Genomic DNA, 26951 nt, shown 5'->3' on the forward strand with positions numbered 1-26951 from the left:
TCCCTGTATATGACAATGAAATTCTTGCTTTGCTTCAGCACACAGAACATAGTAGGCATTTACTACAAAACAGATAAGTGTGTCCATATACCATGATATAAATATATACACACATGAATAAATAAACTGAAAATGGTTATTAATAATCAGAGTTTTGTCTGAGCCAGGTTTAATAGCCTGATGGCTGTGGGGAAGTAGCTATTCCTGAACCTGGTTGTTGCAGTCTTCAGGCTCCTGTACCTTCTACCTGAAGGTAGCAGGGAGATGAGTGTGTGGCCAGGATGTTGTGGGTCTTTGATGATACTGCCAGCCTTTTTGAGGCAGCGACTGCGATAAATCCCCTAGATGGAAGGAAGGTCAGAGCCGATGATGGACTGGGCAGTGTTTACTACTTTTTGTAGTCTTTTCCTCTCCAGGGCGCTCAAATTGCTGACCCAAGCCACGATGCAACCGGTCAGCATGCTCTCTACTGTGCACCTGTAGAAGTTAGAGAGAGTCTTCCTTGACAAACCGACTCTCCGTAATCTTCTCAGGAAGTACAGGTGCTGATGAGCTTTCTTGATAATTGCATTAGTGTTCTCGGACCAGGAAAGATCTTCAGAGATGTGCACGCCCAATAATTTGAAGCTCTTGACCCTTTTAACCATCGACCCGTTGATATAAATGGGGCTGTGGGTCCCCCTCCTACTCCTTCCAAAGTCCACAATCAGTTCCTTGGTTTTGCTGGTGTTGAGGGCCAGGTTATTGCGCTGGCACCATATGGACAGTTGCTCGATCTCTTCTCTATACTCTGACTCATCCCCATCAGTGATACGCCCCACAACAGTGGTGTCGTCAGCGAACTTGATGATGGAGTTCGCACTGTGATTGGCTACGTAGTCATGGGTATAGAGTGAGTACAGCAGGGGGCTGAGCACGCAGCCTTGAGGTGCTCGCGTGCTGATTGTTATCGAGGCTGACACATTTCCACCAATACGAACAGACTGGTCTGTGAATGAGGAAGTCGAGGATCCAATTGCAGAGGGATGCGCAGAGACCCAGTTCTGCGAGTTTGGTAACCAGTTTGGAGGGGATGATTGTGTTAAATGCCGAGCTGTAATCGATGAATAACAGCCTGACATATGAGTTTTTGTTGTCCAAGTGGTCCAGAGCGGAGTGGAGGGCCAGCGAGATCGCATCCACCGTTGATCTGTTGTGGCGGTAAGCGAACTGCAGTGGGTCCAGGTTTTTGTCGAGGTAGGAGTTGATTTGCTGCATGATCAGCCTCTCAAAGCACTTCATCACCACCGGCGTTAGTGCCACTGGTCGATAGTCATTGAGGCACGTCACCTTACTCTTCTTGGGCACTGGTATAATTGATGCCCTTTTAAAGCAGGTGGGGACCTCAGACCTCAGAAGTGAGAGGTTGAAAATGTCCGTAAAAACTCCAGCCAGTTGGTCCGCACAGGTTTTTAGAACACGACCGGGTATACCATCAGGTCCAGGTGCTTTTCGGGGGTTCACCCCTCTGAAGGATTTCCTGACGTCGGCCTCTGTGACTGAGACTGAAATGCCATCACAGCGAATGGGGGATCGGGAAGGCACATCAGTATTCTCCCTATCAAAGCGTGAGTAAAACGCATTGAGCTCGTCAGGGAGTGAAGTTTCGCCGACATTCGAGCTGCCTCCTGGTTTCGCCTTGTAGGAGGTGATTGCATTCAGGCCCCGCCACAGCTGCCGAACATCTGTTTCATCCTCCAGTTTGGAGCAGAAGTCCCTTCTGGCCTTTTTGATGGCCTTACCAAGGTCGTATCTGGACTTCATGTAGGCCACTGTGTCATTGGAAGTGAATGCCCTGTGTCTGGACTTCAGGAGAGTGCGGATCTCAAAGTTCATTCAAGGTTTCTGATTGGGAAACACTCGGAAGGTTTTTGTAGGGATGCAGTCCTCCACACATTTCTTTACGAAGTCTGTAACGACTGTGGCGTATTCGTTCAAGTCCGTTGCTGAGTCTTTGAACATTGCCCAGTCTACAGACTCCAAACAGTCCTGGAGTTGTTCCTTTGCCCCCCCCCGACCAGCTCTGTACTGTCCTCACTTCTGGGGGTGCGCTCTTCAATTGCTGCCTGTAGGCAGGAAGAAGCAGCACCGCGGTATGGTCGGATTTACCGAAGTGAGGGCGAGGGATAGAACGATAGGCATTCTTGATGGTGGTGTAGCAGTGGTCGAGGGTGTTAGGTCCTCTGGTGCAGCAGGAGACATGTTGGTGGAAGTTAGGGAGTGATTTCTTTAGGTTTGCCTTATTGAAGTCCCCAGCAATGGTGGTAAATGCCTCGGGGTAAGACATCTGGTGTTTGTTGACACACGCAGATGTCCAGTGCCAGACGGACATCTGCCTGGGGTGGGATGTAGACCGCTGTCAGGATAATGGAGGTGAATTCCCTTGGGAGGTAGAAGGGACGGCACTTCACCGCCAGATGTTCGAGGTGTGGAGAGCAGGAGTTGGAAAGGACTGCCACGTCTGAACACCACGCAGAGTTGACCATGAGGCAGATGCCCCCTCCTCTCCCTTTCCCAGATGCCAGGGTAAGGTCCATACGGTGGATGGAGAAACCTTCAGGCTGGACCGCTGAGTCTGGGGAGCTGGGGGTGAGCAATGTCTCTGTGAAACAGAACACAGAGCATTCCCTCAGCTCCCTTTGATAAAGCAGTCTTGCCCTTAAGTCCTCCACTTTGTTTTCAAGCGACTGTACGTTGGCCAGTAGGATAGTAGGGAGAGGGGGCCGAAGTCCCCTGCGCTTCCTTCTGACCTGAAGTCCTGCCCGTCGGCCACGTTTCCGGACACAATGGAGGCTTCCCCTTTGTTTCCAGGTACTGTACTTGCTGTACCTGCTGTTTCTGCGGACCTGCGCTGGAACAGGGATTCCCTCACAGACGGCAGCTCCAGCTCCGTAACGAACGGGGGTTCCCTCAAAGTCGGCAGCTCCAGCTCCGTTGTTCCTGGAAGATCCAGCCCGTCGGCTCTGGGGGTCACCCCGGGGTCTCCAGGTACCGTACCTGGGTTCCTCAGTCGGGTCGGGTGTTTCACAGCCAGCGTGGGAAATTCATTGTTCTAATGCCTCCCTTCGGCCATAATTTGACCCCTAATTTCTCATTCAATGCCCCTGAAAAGTCTCTCAATTTCTCTGCTTTCTGTGGAAATTCATTGCATATCAATTGCAATGGACTTTCAAAATCCTCCGTCATATCTCGCTCCAGGCTATTTCAATCTAGTATCCAAGTTACCCACAAATCCACACAATCTTTTCAATCTAGTATCCAAGTTATCCCACAAATCCACACAATTTCAACTCTTACAGTTTTAACCATCCTCAATCATCCAAAGATTAAGGTGCTCTGGGAAACAATCAAACACAATCAAACACATTCCCGCAGCCCATTTCCTATACCCAGAGCAACCTTAATTCAAACACATGCAAATGAGCTCCAAACACGCAAGCAAAATTGTACACAGAAATGAAATTATACCACTTATTATTATCATACAAAACCACACCCCTATATAAACTACAAGCATTTGTCTAATATCGCATCCTTTAACTGTACAGTTCCAAAAGCAAATCACATTATATTTTAATTCCTCCTCGTGGTGTGTTCGACCAATGGAACAATCCCACCCCCGACACAACAATCAGAAGGATACGAGCCCCTGGCTGAACAATCACAACCAAGCGGGGGACACCTTTTATAGGTCAACGAACCCTGAGGGGCTGAACTACTTAGGGGTGGCTCCGCTTACAAGCTAATCACACATATTTATTACATTAAAGTATTATTGACAGTCCCCCAACCCAACTACAAAGAGTCCCAATACAATGTTTCTACAGAAGCTTCTGGAAAGTAGTCAGCTTAAATGAATAATGCAACATTTACCCAGGCAGTACAAACAATTCAGCCAGGGCTTCACACTTCAACCAATCATCAAACAGCAAGATAACTGTCCTGCAACATTATTTACAATCCCTTTGCAGCAATCCAATCAAAACAATGCACCTTCCACCACCTTAGAGTTTATCTGCAGTGTCCTCATACATTTTATCAATTGGGAAGACATCTGGACCTCAGCTTTTCTGATGTATTGATCTGGGATCTAGACTTCCTGGCACCATTTTGCAGCTTGAGGCTTCTTACAGAAAAAGGCTAACATGCCTTGTAGATGCATAAATCCTTTACTTTATTTTAGCTCCGTTTTGGCCAGGATTTACATGTGAAGATGAGTTAAGTGTGGCTGCATTTTAGGTAGGAGATAGAAGTGGGCAGCATGAGGCTTTGGTACAATAAAGTTGGAGGCTGTGGAGGGCAGATCGCCAACTGTGATGAGATCAGAAACCATCTGGAAGACAATGGTCTGCTGTTCGTCTGTGGGGTCATGCTCAAGAGGTCGGCATGACAAGGTGTTAGAGCCAGAGTTTAACAAATGTTGGGATTGTTGTGAAGTGAGCAGTGGACTGTGCATTTAGAGGGGTTGAGATTGGAGTGGGTAAGGGGAGTGGAGAATTTAACACAGTTGATGTCTCATCGGAAATTGGAAATTCAAAGGTCCAGAGAGTGTTGAAGGCCAGCAGGGGGAGTCGAAGAGGACGAAGAATATTGGAGATGGAAGAAGGGGTAGTCACTGGGAAGTGACGACTCCTTACCGTAGGCCCGGATTAATAACTCTTTATCGTTTTGGGCTCAACCTGTCTTTCCATCTCTGGCTGTTGTATAACAATCTGTCAATCTAAAAAGAACCTTGCAGATTCACCTATTACTGGCCACGTTCTGTTTTACCCCTCCTCTCTCCCAGCATTCTTTCCCACCACTACCCCCCTGCAATCAGTCGAAATAAGGTCCTGACCTAAAAGATTACCAATCCATGTTCTCCAGAGAAGCTGCCATGAGACCTGCTGAGTTACTACAACATTTTGTGTCTATCTTTGTTAAACCAGCATCTGCAGTTCCTTGTTATTACATGCAAAATAGTATCCTTGTTTTTGAGGGGAATGGACAGAAGGCCTGCATCTTGGGTATGATCACCTCTCTATATCACCTATCTAAGGGGCTCTGAGTCTCCCAGATGATCTGACACCATCCAGTTCCAGTTCCCTCATGTAGTGAGTCACGAACAGAAGCCGACACGCTTCGCAAAGGTGCAGTTGCCAGTGACTTTAGAAATTTCACTGATCTCCCACAATCTGTAGGAGGAGCATATCACTGCCAACAACCACCCCGACTACACTAAGACCAACGGAGAAAGTTTAAAAAAGACCTTGTCTTTCCATGCCATCACTGAGTTCAGCCTCAAAACACAGTCTCTCCCAAAACTTACACGCCATGATTCTGGAAAACAAGAAATAAATATATGGGAGCCGGGGAGCCAACAAGGAGGATAAGTAACAACACGGACTGGTTAAATTGAATGATCCTTGTAAATTTGTAATGCATATGCAATATAATTGGGATCTCTGAAATAGATGGGAAAATAATCAGCTCTAGTTTTTGCACTTGATTTAGCAATGTTACAAAATTTTGAGATTTAAAAAATCAAGTCTTTAATTTACCCCATCAGATAAAGCATAAAAATAAGTTTAATTTGACACCTAATTCACTTTCATATCTTCAGTATTAAAAAAAGTTATGGCTATTTTCATACTCGGAAATTGGCATCTTGTTCCCTATTGCTTTTTCATTGACTTAACACGAAAGCTGTGATCGAGAACATTTAAAAGCCCATAACCTTCTTAAAATTTAAGAGAACTGAAATAAATTTTCAGTTATTATAGATTGAAGCATTCTGAAACAAATATGAAACAATCTTACTTAGATGACTTGAAATTAAAGCATATAGTTAGTTAGTTAGTTAGTTAGTTACCTGATTGTAGCTAATTACAAAATTCAATTACTAGGTCTAAACATCTATCCATTTCTTAAGAATAGATTAACATTTTTAAATAGCCTAAGTGTCCAAATAACATTCACACAAGAATTCACAATATAACATAATTTTTAAATCTCATTGTCATGGGTTTATAGGCCAAATGGAAGGAATTTAATGTTTAATACCTGTAAATTAATGGCCATTTAAATCAGCGTGCGAGTGGAATTTTCTGGAACGGGGCCATTTGGAACGTTGAGGTTACGGTGATTTAGTCCCCATATCGGTAGCAAATACACTGCCGGTTCGTTCGGGGACTAAATCACCGTTTCGCAACTTAAAATGTGAATTAAATACATCTTAAGAAACACTTTTATACATAAAAATAAACTACTTTCTTTTACCTGTCCCCTACATAAAATCCGGCCCCGTTGTCGGCATTGACCGCTTCAGAAGCTGATTTTAAAATCACTCCAGCGATTAACTTGTCGGGGACTTTTAAAACACACAGAACGGCCGTCGGAACGATTCTTTAGCAACATCTTGCACTCCAACAAAATATAATTCAGGGCCAGGTCGGAAGAAAAACGGGTTTTAACCCCCCCCCCCCCCCTCAAAGGCGTCAATGTGATGAGAAGGCACGGAAATCGCCCTCAAAACATGGGGAGGGGGGGGGGGTGGAGACACACACAATTTATTGGCCGCCGCGTGCGCATGTGCACAAAGGCGAGGCTTTGGCCATGGGCCCTGTGGACGGTAACATCGGCAGCTGACCTGGTTGGTGACCGACTCCGAACTCCAGCAACAGCAGCTTCGTCCGCCCCGAATCGTGGGGGCCCGCATTAACATCGGGGGCCTAGATCGCCTTGACGCAGCAATTTGACCACGGGACTGTGGAAGATCTCGGGGCCGGCCGGGCCGGGCGATGAAAAGCCCTGCGTATGGGCTGATTCAAGCTCTGCTCTATGATCTTTGCTCCACGGACGTCTCCCTCCTTCAATCTCCCTCAGTCCCAACCCCTACTTCCGCCTCTGAACGACACCTCCCTCCTCCAATGATCGCTCTGAATCATCATGGTCCCCCTCCCCCCCCCTCACTGCCTGCTGACCGACGTCTCTCTCGTCCAATCGGAGCCCTTGATCATCAGTCCCACCCTCACTGTCTCGCGGAAAGCGGAGATTTTTAATCGCTTTTTTTTAACAGTTTTAAAATACGGATTACAAATCATTGGGGGGGGGGGGGGACATCCCACGTCTCTTAAAACATGGGGGAGACGTGTCCCCACTGCCCCCCCCCCCGGGATTTCCGCCCCTGGTGATGAGGTATATTTAATAACAAAATAATGGGATTTTAAAATGATCTGAATCTAATTCATTTAAAATGTGTCCATGTGCCAAGGCGGAACAGTGGCGCAGCGATAGAGTGGCTATCTTGCAGTTCTTACAGCGTCGGAGACCCGGGTTCGATCCTGGCTACGGGTGTTAGTCTGTCCGTTCTCCCCGTGACCTGTGTGGGTTTTCTCCGAGAACTTCGGTTTCTTCCCACACTGCACACGGGTTTGGAGGTTAATTGGTTTTGTATAAATGTAAAAATTGTTCCTAGTGAAGAGTAGTGTTAATGTGCAGGATTACTGGTCGGCAGATTTGGTGGGCTGAATGGTCTGTTTTCGTGCTGTTTAATTAGAGGCAGACATTACAAGAATAAGCAACTGCTCTCAAGTGGCAGGTCAATCATATAAATCTTTTACCAACTGGTGGAGTTTATCTGCTTCACCCAACTCTGTACTGTGGGAAACTATGAACACAATAATAAAAAGGTTAACTTAAAAATAAAGAACTGGGTTGTGCTGTATTTGGTCCTCCACTCAGGCTGACTAACTATTGTTTTGATGTGAGTGGTCCGCTGAGATCATCGTGTATAATGCTTAACTTCACCCATACTTTAGAGGTTACTATTACAGAAGAACCTGAAGATGGTTACCAATATGAAGAGGTACAGTACATGTTTTGAAAGTTAAATTAAATGTTAAATATTTTTGTTTAATTTTGAGTCGTAAGGATAAATCACACAACTATCAAAGCTGTTTCCCTGTTTTAATGTCTTTGCTATTCAAAGTTAAACAGTTTTAATTGTTTTAAATAATCAAAAATGTATTTGGATATAAATGTTAATAAAATATATCAGACCTTTGTAAATAAATAACAATCAAAGGTAGTGCCAATTCACCTTTTTAATGATGGTCTCCAACCACATTGAAATGAACAGAGGTACTGCTTATATATCAGGCCAAAAGCTGAGGAACCAGATGCTGAGGGAGCAGAAGAAGGAGGAGGAACGGCAATCCCCAGCAGAAATGGCATCCTTAATGTAGTCACCTTTTGATTCCCTGAATTGAATCCGCATTTAGAAATGACTTTTTAACATGCCCTTTCTGTCTGTTTAGCATTTATAAACATAGCAATGATGTAATTAAATTGAAAAGGGTGCAGAAGAGATTTACAAGGATCTTGCCGGGTCTGGCATGTTTGAGTTATTTCGGGAGGCTGGATAGACTAGGACTTTTTCCTGCAGCGTAGTAGTCTGAGGGATGACTTTTTACAGATTTAGTTCATTTTTATTATTATTGTTACCTGTACTGAGGTACTATGAAAAACGTTTTTGTTGTGTACCATCTAGTCAGTGAAAAGACTATACATGATTACAATCAAGTCATCTACAGTGTACAGATACAGGATAACGTGAATAATGTTTAGTGCAAGGCAAAGTCTGATAAAATATTGTCTGAAGGCCTCCAAAGTGGTAGATGGGATGTTAGGATCGCTCTCTAGTTGATGATAGGATGGTGATAGAATCATGAGGGACATAAATAAAGTGGCTCATTGCTGTCTTTTCCTGAGGAAAGTGGAGTCTAAAACTAGAGAATGTGAGGGGGAAAAGTTTAAAACTGTGCTGCATATGCGGACAACCTGCTAGCGGATGTGGATGAGACGGGTACCATTGTGACTTTTAAAAGACACATAGACAGGTACATGGATTTGAAAGGTTTGGAGGGATATGGGCCAGGTGCAGTTAAGTGGAACTAACGTGGTTAGGCATTAGGATCCAACTTTCAAGTCTGAACTGCAGATGGAAGTGAGAAAGGTGCTGGAAACCAGGTGCACGGGTGTCTGATCTAACACTCTGGTGAGTAGCTTGGCATTAAAGAGGGTTGCTGTTTGTACTGGTGCCCCCCCCTCCCCCTCCCAGGGCACCACCCTACCCAAGATCATTTGCGGCTGTCCCTGATTGGTCCTGATCTTTTCTCGTTTCCAACTCAACACTCCTCCCCTCACCCCCTACTTTCAGTCTGAAGAAGGGTCCTGACCCAAAATGTCGCCCATTCTTTTTCTCCAGAGATGCTGCCTGACCCGCTCAGTTACTCCAGCACCTTGTGTCTATGTTTGGTATAAACCAGCATCTGCAGTTCCTCATTTCTACATACTGGTTAAGCAACTTGTTTGGCATGGACGTGTTGAGATGAGGGCCTGTTTCTGTGCTGTATAGCTCTGACTTTATGACTTAGTATTTTTCACCTTAAGCCTCCCCTTTTTGTTCCATGAAGCCAATTATTCATTTGGACCTCTTATGTAACACTTGCTTACTCTTTCACACACAAGCTTACGTTTAGATTTTTGATGGTATCTATAAATTTACCATTCTTGCCCTCTTTCCCTTTATATATTTTGAAATGTTTTTCCAGAATTTTTACTGCCTTTTCCTCATTGTGCCTTCTTAGTTTTAATTTGTCTTTGTGTCTTCAATCCTTTTTATCTTATTTTGTATTGTTATGTTTCCCTATTTTCCTGTATCTTAACAATAGGAGTCTAGAATTGAATGTTTCATCCTTGATGTTTTATTGAAATACATTTGGTCTGAATCTTCAACAAGATGGCGCCTGCCTGTGGTGACATTTTGCCAGCAGCGCCACAGAACAGAATAAAATACAGTTTTTCACAGCTGCTCGTGCATCTAACGGCACTAGCGATATCGCGATCTCCCGCTGCAGACTGTAAGCGATCCCTCGATCGGTCGAGAACACCCAACCCGGCTGAGGATCACAGGTACTGTACCTAGAAACACCGTGGAGACCTCCGGGGCAGATGGGCAGGATCTCTCAGCAGCAACGGAGCTGGAGCTGCCGACTATGAGGGAACCCTCGATCGCAACGGAGCTGGAGCTGCCAACTGTGAGGGAATTCCCGTCCCAGCGCGGGGTCGCAGAAACAGCAGGTACAGTAAGTACAGTACCTGGAAGCAACGGGGAGGCCTCCATAGTGTCCGGAAGCGTGGTCGCCAGGCAGGACATCAGGTCAGACTGAAGCGCAGAGGACTTCGACCCCCCTCTCCCTACCATCCTACTAGCCAACGTACAATCCCTTGAAAATAAAGTAGAGGACTTAAGATCAAGGCTGCTTTACCAAATGGAGTTGAGGGAATGCTCTGTGTTCACAGAGATATGGTTCACCCCCAGACTCAGCATTTCAGCCTGGTTTCTCCATCCATCGCATGGACCGTACACTGGCATCTGGGAAAAGGGAGAGGAGGGGGCGTCTGCTCAGCACCAGAGGATCAAACACCCTCAACCATTGCTACACGACCATCAAAGACGACTATTGCTCCATCCCTCGCCCTCATTTCGGAAAATCCGACCATTCAGTGGTGCTGCTTCTTCCTGCATACAGGCAGCAATTGAAGAAAGCACCCCCAGAGGTGAGGACTGAACAGAGCTGGTCGGGGGAGGCAGAGGAACAACTCGAGGACTGCTTGGAGTCTGTAGACTGGGCAATGCTCAAGGACTCTGCAACGGACCTGCATGAATACGCCACAGTGGTTACAGACTTCATAAGGAAATGTGTGGAGGACTGCGTTCCAACAAAAACCTTCCGAGTGTTTCCTAACCAGAAGCCTTTGATGACCCATGAGATCCGTATTCTTCTGAAGACCAGATCCTGGGCATTCAGGTCTGGCGATGCAGAAGTCTATAAGAAGTCCAGATACAACCTTGGTGTAGATTAGTTATTGCATGTGAACCAATCATAGTAGAAATAGCATCACTAACCCTACCTTACTGTATGCTTTATATTAACACCCACTTCCTACACTAGGCAGTCTTGAAAGCAGTGACGATGAACTAGCAATTAACAACCTGCTGTACCGCTATATTATGTGTATTAATTAAAAATGACTTTAAACTCCAGACTGTGTAATTTGCTAATTTACATGGTGTCGGAAAGCTTGGAGTAACCCACTGCGTCTGTATATCGGGTTTTATTAGTTTATCAGTTTCACTTGTATCACCATGGCTCAATCGTGCAGAAAGCCAGCGAAGCTTATCTTCGATTCTGACATCGGGGAACATTGGAGGCTCTTTGAAATAGACTCCGAACACTATATCAACATCGTACACCGAAATGAACCAGATGCTGTCAAGGCTTCCCTCCTACTTAACCTGGCGGGACCCGAAGCCATGATGAGAGCGCGGACCTTTGAATACGCACCAGCCGTTCATGATGCCAACGATCAGGTAGTTGTACCTGCTGAGACTATGCGAGACCCCACCGTTTTACTGCGTAAATTCAGTGAAATATGCGACCTACCCTCAAAGCACATTTCAGAAAGAGCTAAATTCTTCGCGAGCCACCAGCAGATGAGCCTGTGGAAAGATTTATTTGCGACTTGAAATATATGGCTCAGCGATGCCGCTTTCAGGTCATGTCGAATGAATTAATCAGGGACAAGCTTGTCAGTGGTATGACCGATCAAAAGCTAAGGACTGAGTTACTGCGGAATGCTGATTTAACCCTTGAACAAGCAGTAGATGCCTGTCGAACGTCTGAGATTGTTGCCCCACTAAGCGACCAGTTTGACATTCAGAAGAAGATCATAAACCTGACGGGTTTCAACAGACGACAAACGCCGACCGATAACAAGATTTATGAATGAACCTCCTCAACCGGCTAACCGGGGATTTGCCATTGAGCCCCCTCAAAGGTGCCCGAATTGTAACTATTTCCACATCAAGGGACGATCGTTCTGTCCGGCGAACGGAAAGCCCTGCAATTACTGCAAAAAGATGAATCACTTCGCCGTTGTTTGCCAGTCCCGTGGGAACAGACCATCCAGCTCAGCGTCTAATCTGCACCTGTTGCAACAAAACCAAACAATTCCAGACTCACAGGACCAGCTCGACTCTGCCCACGAGGATGATCCAATTAGCACATACGAGGAGTCGACTGCACTCCTTCACACAGCTGATAAGATTCTGGATCCCTCTGTTTCAATGACAATTAATAACAAGCCTGTGAAGGCCAAACTCGACATCGGTGCCCGCGTGAATGTAATGTCTGTGCCCGTCTACAACAAGATAAGAAATAATGAGGCTTTGACTAGAGACAGCTCCACTTTACATGCTTATGGGGGGGAGGTTTTGTATCCTCTGGGAAGAATTACTTTCAAATGCGTGCTGAAAAACACCAGATGAAATCTAACTTTCTATATCTTAAAATCTGACTCTGTGACTCTACTGGGCATCCATGCGTGCCAAGACTTAGGGCTAGTCTCCTTTGACCGGTCCGTTCACAAGTTACTAGTATCTGAGGACCCGATAAAAGGATACCCTGATCTATTCGATGGCAAGCTAGGCAAGCTGCCTGTGACCTATTAAAATTTACCCCAACGTTGACCCAGCCGGCAGTGCCCCCCACCGTGCGCCACATGCCATGAAAGACAGAATTGAGACTGAACTAAAAAACATGGTCTCCATGGGCGTACTAGCCGAAATCAGCGCGCCTACCGACTGGGTTTCCACCATGGTTGTCACCCTTAAGAAGGACAAAGACGAGCTCCGTGTATGCATTAATCCAAAAGATTTGAACGCTGCCATCAAGCGCCCACATTATCCTATGAGAACTGTCGAGGACGTCGCTGCACAGATCGGGCGCACAACAGTATTTTCCGTCCTTGGCGCAAAAAGCTCGTTTTGGCAGATACCACTAGATGACGAGTCATCAAACCTGATCATGTTTGCCACACCGTTTGGCAGATTTAAATTTCTCAGGATGCCATTCGGCATCAACTCGGCCAGCGAAGTCTTTCAAAGAAACATGGAACAGCTGTTCCAAGGACTCCCGTTTGCCATCATCGTAGATGATATCCTGGTATATGGCAGAGACACAGCGGAGCATGACAACAACCTAAAGCGTATTATGGACCGGGCACGTGAGATCAACCTGAAATTCAACCCTAATAAATGCAAGTTCAGGGTTCCAGAGGTCACATATGTTGGACACGTTTTCACTTCTGATGGCCTTAAGCCCGACCTGAAGAAAACTGCTGCCATCACAGAAATGCCAGCCCCCACCGACGTGTTTAGCCTACAACACTTTCTGGGTATGGTGAACTATCTGGGAAAGTTCATACCGAACCTCAGCGAACTAAGTTCGCCTCTGAGACAACTCACTCGGAAGGACACTGCCTGGACCTGGTTCCAGCAACATCAACAAGCATTTGACTCTTGAAAGTCCAAGCCTTGACATTCTTCGACCTGAAGCGTCCTGTCATGGTAATCTGCGATGCCTCACGATATGGGCTGGGCGCAGCCTGCCTTCAAACGTCTGCTGATGGGACTGTACTACCTGTATTTTATGCCTCCCGCACCATGACGGACACCGAACAGCGCTATGCGCAGATTGAGAAAGAGCTGCTAGCCGTGGTCTTCGCTTGTTCAAAATTCAAGGACTTTATCTTCGGGAATACTTTCACAGTCGAAACAGACCACCAACCACTTGTAACCATCCTTAATAAACCTATACACGACTGCAGCGTACGATGATGCAGCTCCAGCGGCTCGACTTCAAAATTGTTTACAAGAAAGGTAAAGACATGCTCGTTGCTGACACTGTCTTGCGCACCACATGCATCCAATGAACAACACCCCTATGAACGGGACGAGTTTAAGGTTCTCAAGATCGACTTCGTTCCCACGGAACGCTTGCGCCGTCTAGCTGAACACACAGCCGCCGATGGCACTCTCCAGCCACTCTCATCCATAATCAAAAGAGGCTGGCCAGACAGGGAATCCAGCACACCATTCTTCCTAGTCCACGATGAGCTGATAATTCAGGACGGTGTCATAGTTAAGGGCACAAAGTCATGATCCCTTCATCATTACAAGACGAATACTACAAAGAGGCACACAACGGTCACCCAGGTACCGATGCCACGTTGGCCCACGCACAGAACATTTTCGACTGGCTTGGCATGGCCAAGTACATACGGGACAGGACCACCTCCTGTCCCATCTGCAACAGCTTGGCGCCACACCAACAGAGACAGCCCCTGTTACAGCAACCATCACCGGCACTGCCTTGGAAGTCAGTGGCGGCAGACATTTTCGAGTGGCACGGTAAACATTATCTGGTCCTGGTCGACTCCTACTCTAACTGGTTTGAACTTGATCTACTGCCCTCTATCACATCAGAAATGGTCATTCAAAAGCTACAGAGACACTTTTCCACATTCGGTGCACCTGTCCGCCTGCAAACTGACAACGGAAGACAATTTACCAGCCACGCATTCAAACACTTTGCCAACCGATGGAAGTTCCACCATGTCACAAGCAGCCCCGAATACCTTCAAAGTAACCGGCTCGCTGAACGGGCCGGAGTGCAAAACAACTAATGGAATGCGCCCACCTGGCCAAGTCGGATGTGTATCCAGACCTCTTAAACCTCAGAAACATCGCTAGAGATGGGGTCCTGGGCTCACCAGCCCAACGCCTGATGTCCAGAACAACGCGACCTCCGATACCAATTGCCCAGCAGAAGCTGGTGTCACAGGTGCTGAAGCCAGCCGCAGTCCAAAAGCACATCCAGGAGAAACACAACATCCAGAAACGTTCATATGACAAGTCCAGCAAACCGCTGAAACCGCTGCTGTGGGGCCAAGTCGTCCGCTTGCAAACTACTTTGCGACATTCCCGTCTAGGTTTGCGTTGTTGATCCGTCTAAGGAACCCCGTTCCTACCTTGTCGACGTCTATGGCGCCCTGTACCGACGGAGCTGCCAACACTTGCTGTCTGTAAAGGAACCACGTCCACCGATCCCTTTGCTCCACCTTTGATGATCCAGCCATCTGCTGCTGTGCCCACCACTAGTCCCAGCATGTCCCGTTCTCCGCCGCGACCGGCGGCTCGGTCTAACAACATCGCTAACCTCTCCCCCATGCTCTCCCTATCGGACGCCTCAAGTCTCCCCTGCTGCTTTCTCACTTCCGGGTTCACCGCCTCCCTACCCCACTAACTTTTCTGGCGCGGAGGGAGAGGGGTTGGTCCGTACGCGTTCGGGTCGCATTAGTAAACCGCCTGATAGATACGGCGAGTATGTTTAAATTCGAGAGTTGCATATGTGTTTATATTCGCTCTTTACGGGGAAGGATGTAGATTGGTTATTGCATGTAAACCAATCATAGTAGAAATAGCATCACTAACCCCACCTTACTGTATGATTTATATTAACACGCACTTCCTACACTAGGCAGTCTTGGAAGCGGTGACGATGAACTAGCAACTAACAACCTGCTGTACTGCTGTATTATGTGTATTAATTAAAGATGACTTTAAACTCCAGACTGTGTAATTTGCTCATTTACCCTTGGTAATGCCATCAAAAGGGCCAAAAGTGACCTGCTCTAAGTTGGAAGATGAGACGGATGTTCGGCAACAAAGGCAGGGCTTGAATGCCATTACACCTCCTACAAGCCGAAATCAGGAGGCAGCTCAAATGACAGCGAAGCATCACTCCCTGACGAGATCAATGCGTTCAACGCACAGTTCAATAGGGAGAACACTGATGTTCCTTCCCGAGCCCCCATTCGCTCTGATGGTATTACAGTCACAGTCACAGAGGCCGACGTCAGAAGATCCTTTAGGGGGTGAATCCTCGGAAAGCACCGGGACCTGATGGTATACCCGGTCGAGTTCTCAAGACCTGTGCAGACCAACTGGCGTGAGTTATTGCGGACATTTTCAACCTCTCACTTCTAAGGTCTGAGATTCCCACCTGCTTTAAGAGGGCATCAATAATACCAGTGCCCAAGAACAGTAAGGTGACGTGCCTCAATGACTATCGACCAGTGGCACTAACGTATGTGGTGATGAAGTGCTTTGAGAGGTTGGTTATGGTGCACATCAACTCCTACCTCGACAAGAACCTCGACTTACTGCAGTTTGAATACCGCCAGAACAGGTCAACAGAGGATGCAATTTCACTGGCTCTCCACTCTGCATTGGACCACTTTGACAATAAAAACACATGTCAGGCTGTTGTTTATAGACTCCAGCTCGGCGTTTAATGCCAGCATCCATTCCAAGCTGGTGACCAAGCTCACAGAACTGGGTCTCTGCGCATCCCTCTGCAGTTGGATCCTCGACTTCCTCATCCACAGACCACTGTCTGTTCAAATTGGCGGAAACTTCATCCTCAGTAACAATTAGCGTGCTCAGCCCCCTGCTTTTGTCACTCTATACCCATGACTGCGTAGCCGGACATAGTGCGAACTCCATCATCAAGTTCGCTGACGATACCACTGTTGTTGGCCAAATCACTGATGGGGATGAGTCAGAGTACAGAAGTGAGATAGACCGACTAACCAAACGCTGCCTCAAACCTGGCTCTCAACATCAGTGTAGATTGGTTATTGCATGTGAACCAATCATAGTAGAGTAGCATCACTAACCCCACCTTACTGTATGCTTTATACTAACACCCACTTCCTACACTAGGTAGTCCTGGAAGCGGTGATAATGAACTAGCAACTAACAACCTGCTGTACCGCTACATTATGTGTAACAATTACCGATGACTTTAAACTCCAGGCTGTGTAACATAATTATTTCCAATAAGTAAGACCAAAGAACTGATCGTGGACTTTGGTAGGGGAAGGATGAAGACCCACAATCCTGTTCACGTCAATGGTGGAGAGGGTCAAAAACTTCAAATACCTGGTGCATATTTCCAAAGATCTTTACTGGACCCAGCACACTGATGCAATTATTTTTTAAAAAGCACATCGGCGACTCTACTTCCTGAGAAGATTAAGGAGATTCGGCATGTCGAAGAGTATTCTAAACTTGTACAGGTGCACGGTAGAGAGCATTCTGACTGATTGCATCGTGGTCTGGTTCGGCAACTTGAACATCCAAGAGCGAAAAAGACTACAAAAAGTTGTGACCAATTCACAGTCCATCACCGGCTTTGACCTCCCCACCGTCGAAAGGATCTATCATAGTCGCTGCCTCAAAAAGGCAGCCAAAATCATCAAAGACCCACACCATCCTGGCTACACACTCATTTCACCATTGCCATCAGGAAGAAGGTGCAGGAGCCTGAAAACGGTAACGTCCAGGTTCAGGAACAGCTTCTTCCCTACAGCCATTAAGCTATTAAACACAACAACGAATAAGCTCTGAGCTCTGAACTGCAAAAGACTATATTATTATTGTACTATATTTGTTATTTATCGCACTTTTTTTTCTCTTCCCCCGTTATGTACTATGTTTACATATTCACATATTCTGTTGTACTGCAGCAAGTAAGAATTTCATTGTCCCATCTGGGACATATGACAATAAAACACTCTTGACTACTGTTAAATGCTTCCCATTCTTCTGACATTGATAAAATGTATCTTTTCTTTCAACCAGCCAAATTCAGATGATCTCCTAACATGTAAATTGGAGGAAAAGATACATTTTATCTAGAATATAAGTAGAGTTAAAAGTAGGTAGACACAAAATGCTGTACTGAAGAAGTGTCTAAACCCGAAACGTCACCCATTCCTTCTCTCCAGAGATGCTGCCTGTCCCGCTGAGTTACTCCAGCATTTTGTGTCTACCTTCGATTTAAACCAGTGAAGTAGACCATTCTGGCTCCTGTGTTTGCTCTAACATGCTGCAAGATATGGCAGAAGGCAAAGAATGGCAATAAAGGGGGCTTTTTCTTGTTGGCTGCCAGTGACTAGCGGATTTCCGCAGGTGTCAGTGCTGGGGCTGCCACTCTTCACATTCAATATTATTGATTTGGATGAGGGGATTGACAGCTTTGTGGCCAAGTTTACAGATGATACGAAGATAGGTGGAGGAGCAGGTAGTGTAGAGAAAGCAGGAATTTTGCAGGAGGTCTTGGACAGGTTGGGAGAGTGGGCAGAGAAGTGGCCAATGGAATGCAGCGTAACAAAGTCTGAAGTCATGCATTTTGGTGGTAGGAATAAAGGCATAGACTATTTACTAAATGGGGAGAGAATCCAGAGGTGCAAAGGTGGAGGTGTTGCATTGCTTATCAGGGAAGATATTACAGCAGTGCTTTGGCAGGATAGATTAGAGGGCTCGTCTAGGGAGGCTATTTGGGTGGAACTGAGAAATGGGAAAGGGGTAGCAACACTTATAGGGGTGTATTATAGACCGCCAAATGGGGAGCGAGAATTGGAAGAGCAAATATGTAAGGAGATTGCAGATATTAGTAGTAAGCACAAGGTAGTGATTGTGGGATATTTCAATTTTCCACACATAGACTGGGAAACACATTCTGTAAATGGGCTGGATGGGTTGGAGTTTGTAAAATGTGTGCAGGATAGTTTTTTGCAACAATACATAGAAGTACCTACTAGAGAAGGGGCGGTACTGGACCTCCTGTTAGGAAATGAGATGGGTCAGGTGGCAGAGGTATGCGTTGGGGAACAGTTCGGGTCCAGTGATCACAATACCATTAGTTTCAATATAATTATGGAGAGGGACAAAACTGGACCTAGGGTTGAGATTTTTGATTGGAGAAAGGCTAACTTTAAGGAGATGCGAAAGGATTTAAAAGGAGTAAATTGGGACAGTTTGTTTTATGGGAAAGATGTGGAAGAGAAATGGAGTACATTTAAAGGTGAAATTTTAAGAGTACAGAATCTTTATGTCCCTGTTCGGTTGAAAGGAAATCGTAAAAATTGTAAAGAGCCATGGTTTTCAAGGGAAATTGGACACTTGGTTCGGAAAAAGAGGGAGATCTACAATAGTTATAGGCAGCATGGAGTAAATGAGGTGCTTGAGGAGTATAAAGAATGTAAAAAGAATCTTAAGAAAGAAATTAGAAAAGCTAAAAGAAGATATGAGGTTGCTTTGGCAAGTAAGGTAAAAGTAAATCCGAAGGGTTTCTACCGCTATATTAATAGCAAAAGGATAACGAGGGATAAAATTGGTCCATTAGAGAGTCAGAGTGGCCAACTATCTGCAGAGCCAAAAGAGATGGGGGAGATATTGAACAGTTTCTTTTCTTCGGTATTCACCAAGGAGAAGGATATTGAATTATGTGAGGTAAGGGAAACAAGTAGAGTAGCTATGGAAACTATGAGGATCAAAGAAGAGGAAGTACTGACACTTTTGAGAAATATAAAAGTGGATAAGTCTCCAGGTCCGGACAGGATATTCCCTAGGACATTGAGGGAAGTTAGTGTAGAAATAGCAGGGGCTATGGCAGAAATATTTCAAATGTCATTAGAAACGGGAATAGTGCCGGAGGATTGGCGTACTGCGCATGTTGTTCCATTGTTTAAAAAGGGGTCTAAGAGTAAACCTAGCAATTATAGACCTGTTAGTTTGACGTCAGTGGTGGGCAAATTAATGGAAAGAATACTTAGAGATAATATATATAAGCATCTGGATAAACAGGGTCTGATTAGGAACAGTCAACATGGATTTGTGCCTGGAAGGTCATGTTTAACTAATCTTCTTGAATTTTTTGAAGATGTTACTCGGGAAATTGATGAGGGTAAAGCAGTGGATGTTGTGTATATGGACTTCAGTAAGGCCTTTGACAAGGTTCCTCATGGAAGGTTGGTTAAGAAGGTTCAATGGTTGGGTATTAACGGTGGAGTAGCAAGATGGATTCAACAGTGGCTGAATGGGAGATGCCAGAGAGTAATGGTGGATGGTTGTTTGTCAGGTTGGAGGCCAGTGACGAGTGGGGTGCCACAGGGATCTGTGTTGGGTCCACTGTTGTTTGTCATGTACATCAATGATCTGGACGATGGTGTGGTAAATTGGATTAGTAAGTATGCAGATGATACTAAGATAGGTGGGGTTGCGGGTAATGAAGTAGGGTTTCAAAGTATACAGAGAGATTTATGCCAGTTGGAAGAGTGGGCTGAAAGATGGCAGATGGAGTTTAATGCTGATAAGTGTGAGGTGCTACATCTTGGCAGGACAAATCAAAATAGGACGTACATGGTAAATGGTAGGGAATTGAAGAATGTAGGTGAACAGAGGGATCTGGGAATAACTGTGCACAGTTCCCTGAAAGTGGAATCTCATGTAGATAGGGTGGTAAAGAAAGCTTTTGGTGTGCTGGCCTTTATAAATCAGAGCATTGAGTATAGAAGTTGGGATGTAATGTTAAAATTGTACAAGGCATTGGTGAGGCCAATTCTGGAGTATGGGGTACAATGTTGGTCGCCTAAATATAGGAAGGATGTCAACAAAATAGAGAGAGTACAGAGGAGATTTACTAGAATGTTGCCTGGGTTTCAGCAACTAAGTTACAGAGAAAGGTTGAACAAGTTAGGGCTTTATTCTTTGGAGCGCAGAAGGTTAAGGGGGGACTTGATAGAGGTTTTTAAAATGATGAGAGGGATAGACAGAGTTGACGTGGAAAAGCTTTTCCCACTGAGAGTAGGGAAGATTCAAACAAGGGGACATGATTTGAGAATTAAGGGACTGAAGTTTAGGGGTAACATGAGGGGGAACTACTTTACTCAGAGAGTGGTAGCTGTGTGGAATGAGCTTCCAGTGAAGGTGGTGGAGGCAGGTTCGTTTTTATCATTTAAAAATAAATTGGATAGTTATATGGATGGGAAAGGAATGGAGGGTTATGGTCTGAGCGCAGGTATATGGGACTAGGGGAGATTATGTGTTCGGCACGGACTAGAAGGGTCGAGATGGCCTGTTTCCGTGCTGTAATTGTTATATGGTTATATAAAGGAACTTGGTGCAGTATTTCCAAAAAGTTAATTTGCAAATCGATTCGGTAGTAAGGAAGGCAAACGTAGTGTTACTATTTAGTTCGAGCACTAGAATACAATAACAGGGATTTAATGGTGAGGCTCTATAAGGCACTGCTCAGGCTGTATTTGGAGTATTGCGAGCAATTTTGGGCCCCATATCTGAGGAAGGATGTGCTGGCACTCGAGAGGGTCCAGATGAGGTTCCGAGAATAATCCCTAGAATGAGTTTGTTAACATCTAATTAGGTTTGATGGCACTGGGCCTCTACTGGCTGGAGTTCAGAAGGATGAGGGGGTGATCTCATTCAAACTTACCAAATAGTGAATGGCCTGGATAGAATGGGTGTGGAGAGGATGTTTCCACTAGTGGGGGAGTCTTAGACCAGAGGTCACAGTCTTAGAATTAAAGGATGTTCTTTTCGGAAGGAGATGAGAAGGAACTTATTTAGTCAGAGGGTGGTAAATTTGTGGAATTCATCGCCACAGATGGCTGTGGAGGCCAATAGATATTTTTAAGGCAGACTTAGATTCTTGATTAGCGCAAGGGTCAGGTGTTATGGGGAGAAGGCAGGAGAATGAGGTTAGGAGGGAGAGATAGATCTGCCATGATTGAATAGCAGAATAGACTTGATGAACCACATGGTTTAATTTTACTCCTAGAAATTATGAACTTATTTCAGTTTCATTTTCACTAAATCCCTGAGTAACTGGTACAAGACTTTTGTACTCTTTTGATGTATGACCTGAAACAGTCCACGAATCCTCCCATTTTTTGATTAAGATGTTTTGAGTAGTGTGTCAGTGATTGCTCTCTTTAGAGTTTATAGAAATGAGTTGTCAATGCGCAAAGTTAGAGCAAAGTAAGTTATGAAGAGAGGCATAAGGAGGCTTCAAAATAATTTAATAGATCAAGCAAAGATCTGGCAAATGGAGCACAATGTGGGGAAATGTTTGTCAATTTGGTCAGGAAATATTTAACAAAATAATGAGACAAAGCTCTGAGATGCAGAGGGTTCTGGTGTCATAATTTACAGGTGCAGCAAGTAATTTGGAAAGCTAAGTGGAGTGTTGCTGTTTCTTTACATAGGAATTTAATCCAAACAATAGGGAGGTTTTGCTTCAGCTATATATCTGTATATAACTAAAAGTCTTCGTCGTGTGTGCGTGTGCGCGCCAATCTGGTTAATTCCTATCTTCCAAACGCTACGCTACAGCCTTCCCATTTTCACACATCCTACTCACATTTTTCTCCTCGTGGCGATAAACATCTTCCCGTCGCATTTCCACCTATGTTTCCAAAGTTATTAATCGCTGAAATTTTAAAAACAGCCAAAACCGCCTTCTCAGACAGCTTCCAGCATACTCACAGCGATGTCACAATGCCTCTCACAATGCACCAATCACAATGGGCTCTCAAGCTGGCTGCCAACTGCCACAATGACATCACAATGAGATGTTGCCAATGGTACCGCCCCCCCCCTCCCGCCCCCACATCCCCCATCCCCAGCCCTCTTCCCCCACCCTGGGGTGAAAGCCGATGCCGCCCCCCTCTCCCCCCGACGCGTTGGGGGATGGGTCCCAACGGGTCCCACTTGATCTTGAAAATGACTATTTCTCTCCAGTCACTGGTTCACAGTTACCTCCCGTGGCATCAAGCAGGGCCTTGTCTCACATCAACTTGTGCTTAGCAAACTTCGAAGATTGTGCATTTGGTTCAAACTGACCTGCTGAGCCTACACTTTAGGTACCCACTATCAATCAAAGATCTAATAATTAGTAAGCAAAAATACTAGTACTTAATATAGAACAAGCTTAAATTCACTCCTTTCACCTATTCCTCTTTATTTAAATTGATTATAGTTTGTTATCCTCTCCCACGTCTAACCTGCTGCAGGTACAGTGGCAGATTGCAGTGTAAGGAATGGGCAATTACAATAACATTGTACAATAACATTGCTCACAGGCACTGGACCCTTAGATGAACTCAAATTCTGAATGCAATTAGGAAATGATGCAAAGATTCGCTGGCAAATTCGAAACATCCTTGTTTATATGGAAATCCTAATCTTGCAGGCATATAGCACTCTTGACACAATTTGTCCCATTATTTCCCATCTGCAGTAGGATAGTTAATAATTGTTTTAAAAAAATGACATGCACTAGTGCATAAAAATGTAATCTCATCCATGCTCAAGATTGTCATATCCTCTTATGCACATTTCATTTAAAAGAAAAAGGTGAGCCCATTAAAATCCTAATATAAAAATGTAAAATCGAAGTATGAAAAATAATTGAAGCCCTCTATGACTGTGATTGTCTTGAAGAAACATAATGCCATTGCAATGTTCATGTAAGATGCTCATGTAAGATTGAGTGGTACTGTAACAAAAGTGATATTTAGTTAATGAATTATAGAATATAAAGTAATTCTGCTATCGGGGAAATTTGGTGATAAAGTTGGAGTCTGAAAATGGAAAGGAAGTCTTATTCGCTATCTTTAGTTCCACATATTTGTCATTTGGTATAAGAAAATATATGAAAATAAAATTAGTTATTTTAAGAAAACATAATCTTGCCTCTTTCTTATGAAACACAATCAGGAAGGAAATGTATTTATGTGCCATTACGTAGTTGAAACGTTACTTTTTTAACCAAAGAATCACAACAGATTTGAGTATTATCCTATTATTAAAAAGGGAAATATATGAAATATAAGACGTACCCTTTTGGGGGCAAGAAAAACCGAGATGAGAAAAACTTTTTTCACACAGAGAGTGGTGAATCTCTGGAACTCTCTGCCACAGAGGGTAGTTGAGGCCAGTTCATTGGCTATATTTAAGAGGGAGTTAGATGTGGCCCTTGTGGCTAAGGGGATCAGAGGGTATGGAGAGAAGGCAGGTACGGGATACTGAGTTGGATGATCAGCCATGATCATATTGAATGGTGGTGCAGGCTCGAAGGGCCGAATGGCCTACTCCTGCACCTAATTTCTATGTTTCTAAAAACAAGCACGCTAACATGTGGGGAAAGATAATTAGCATTAAAAGAATGACAGTTTGAAAGTTGTAAAAAATAAGTTGTAAGACAAATTTTAGAACTTTCTATTTCTGAAATTGCAACAATTATATTAAAACATTATAATAAATTATGACATCCCTTTTTCAATATTCTGTTTTATTCAGATTCCTCCTGATGATGACATGAGTATTTCAGAAGGAGATGAAAATTTGGAGAATATTGTGAAAACAATCGAACAACAGAACGAGGATTTAAAAACATCAGTAAGAGTTTTTGGTTTACATAAATTCATGTTGGTATGGATGGTAAATTGAAATTGGATATTACTGAAATATTAAGTTTTTTGATAACCTAGTGCAACATTTTTTGTGCTGAAGGTTTTAGTATGTCTTGGTGTTGATTTTTAAAAAGCAGCTATTTGATAAATAAATATTTGTGTGGAAAAATATTCTATAGATATTTGTGTGCTCCACTTGCATTTTAAAGTTGCGCTGCAATGAAACAAATGAGAATTTTGTGCAGTTGTAATGCATTCTATAATGTCAGGAGGTCCTCTTTTTTTACACTGAGTGTCACACACTTACATAATCCTACACACATTAGAGACAATTTACATTTATACCAAGCCAATTAACCTGCAAACCTGTACATCTTTGGAGTGTGGGAGGAAACCGAAGATCTTGGAGAAAACCCACTCGGGTCGCGTGGAGAATGTGCAAACTTCGTACAGACAGCATCCGTAGTCAGGATTGAACCCGGATCTCTGGCACTGTAAAGCAGTATACGGCTCTACTGCTACGCCACCGTGCCGCACTTTGAGGACACCTGTCTGGTGCAAGTCTTTTAGAAATTGTTGAGTTAGATCTTAAATGGCCTGTCCCACTTGGACGACCTAATCCACGAGTTTAGAAGACCATAGATGAGTTGAAAAAAATGTCAAAGTTGTGTTGACTCGCCGAAGTAAAAGACCTCCTACGACCTCCGATGACTATGTTTATGACCTCCTACGACGCCCCTCGACCTCAGTCTTCCACACCTGACAAACTGCGACTAGCTACGAGTGGAAAATAATCACATGTTAAAATGATGTCATGTTTGCATTTTTTTTCTCTGGCCAGTTACCGACCTACGACTACCTACGACTATCTACGACTACCTACGACTACCATGACTAACTACGACCTACCTACGAGTAAAAAGTATCAATTTTTTCCACGCTGACCTTTTTTTTTACTCGTGGCTGGAAAAAATGGCGCAACCTACTTGAGGCCACGAGTACGCGGAGACCACTCACGAGCATGAGGAAGAGTTACGAAGACCTCCTACGACCTCGTGGCGACCATGCTGCGAGTATGAGTTAAGGGCAAACTCAGCAGAGGTTGCCAATTAGGTCGTGAAAGTGGGACAGGAGCTTAAGTGTAACCTGTTCTTCACATCTTGGCTATCTTTTTGAACATTTTGAAAGTCTGATCTTTTTACATTCCTGTTAACAATTGAGAGAATAAGAAATAGTCATTGTAGAGGGGTTCATTGAGAGAGTTCCAAATGTGATAATTATTGGAAAGCTTTCTAACACTTTTGACCGTTGCCTGGTTTGGATTTAGAATTTTATTTGAGAACATAATTCAATTCTCTGCGTTTCCTAATACCAATTTTTTTTTGGTTTCAGACCCAGGAATGTAGTTTGATTTCTGAGCAACAGGTTTCCCAAAGACCAGAAGTAGTTGATGATTTTGTCAGAAATTTCCTGATCAAAATGGGAATGATGAAAACTCTTGACTGTTTTCAAACTGAATGGTAAAAATTAGGTTATCATGTATAGCAAAAAAATATAATGCTAACTTTGAACTGTCCTCGTCCCATCATGTCATGCAACCCACGTCCCATTTGGGTGTGGCCAAATTTGCTATGCACTCTATTTCCAGATAAATAACTTTTCAAATAATCTCATAATGAATCTCTGTTTGGAATACCTATATATGTCCTTTTGTGCAATAGTCTAATTATATTTTCTGTGGTTGTATTGGGTTTGTTTTATCTGGAGTGAAGCAGGCTCAGAGGTGACCTCAATGGTAGATAAGATTAAGAGAGGCATGGATAGAAAAAGGGATAGATAGTTAATATGTTTCCCCGTGGCAGGGGTATCAAGGGGCATAGGTTTTAAGTGAGAGAAAAGAGTTTTAAGGGGAAAGGTTTTTCTTAAACAGAGTGGGTAATACCTGAACTTCACTATGAGGTGAGGTGATGCGGTCAGATACAATCACCATAAGAGCTATTTAGACATACACTGAGTTGGGTGTCATTGTACTTCCCCGTTTCCAACTTGACACCGTTCAGAAAATAATCTGCCTTCCTGTTTTTGCCACCAAAGGGGATAACCTCACATTTATCTACATTAAACTTCATCTACCATGCATCTGCCCATTCACCTAACCTGTCGAAGTCACCCTGCATCCTCATAGTATCCTCCTCACAGTTCACACTGCCACCCAGCTTTGGGTCATCTGCAAATTTGCTAATGTTGCTTTAATCCCTTCATCTAAATCATTAATGTATATTGTAAATAGCTGCGGTCCCAGCACCGAGCCTTGCGGTACCCAACCAGTCACGGCCTGCCATTCTGAAAGGGACCCGTTAATCCCTTCTCTTTGTTTCCTGTCTGCCAACCAATTTTCTATTCATGTCAGTGCCCTACTCCCAATACTATGTGCTCTAATTTTGCCCACTAATCTCCTTTGTGGGACCTTATCAAATGCTTTCTGAAAGTCCAGATACACTACATCCACTGGCTTTCCCTTGTACATTTTCCTAGTTACATCCTCAAAAAATTCCAGAAGATTAGTCGCATGATTTCCCCTTCGTAAATCAATGCTGACCCGGACCGATCCTGCTACTGCTATCCAAATGTGCTGCTATTTCATCTTTTATAATTGACTCCGGCATCTTCCCCACCACCGATGTCCG

At 44.4% G+C, this 26951-nt stretch overlaps 1 protein-coding gene across 1 annotated transcript in view; it reads left to right on the forward strand.

Annotated features, from left to right (window-relative positions):
* spag16 (sperm associated antigen 16) overlaps positions 1 to 26951 on the forward strand; it is a 677853-nt gene that overhangs the window by 67222 nt on the left and 583680 nt on the right. Inside the window, exons 3-5 of the mRNA XM_033024314.1 lie at positions 7839 to 7885; positions 24152 to 24250; positions 25657 to 25784. Of these exons, the coding sequence (XP_032880205.1) occupies positions 7839 to 7885; positions 24152 to 24250; positions 25657 to 25784 (274 nt within the window). The remainder of the gene's footprint in view (positions 1 to 7838; positions 7886 to 24151; positions 24251 to 25656; positions 25785 to 26951) is intronic.

This window comes from Amblyraja radiata, chromosome 7 (assembly GCF_010909765.2).
Source record: "Amblyraja radiata isolate CabotCenter1 chromosome 7, sAmbRad1.1.pri, whole genome shotgun sequence".
Taxonomy (NCBI): Eukaryota; Metazoa; Chordata; class Chondrichthyes; order Rajiformes; family Rajidae; genus Amblyraja; species Amblyraja radiata.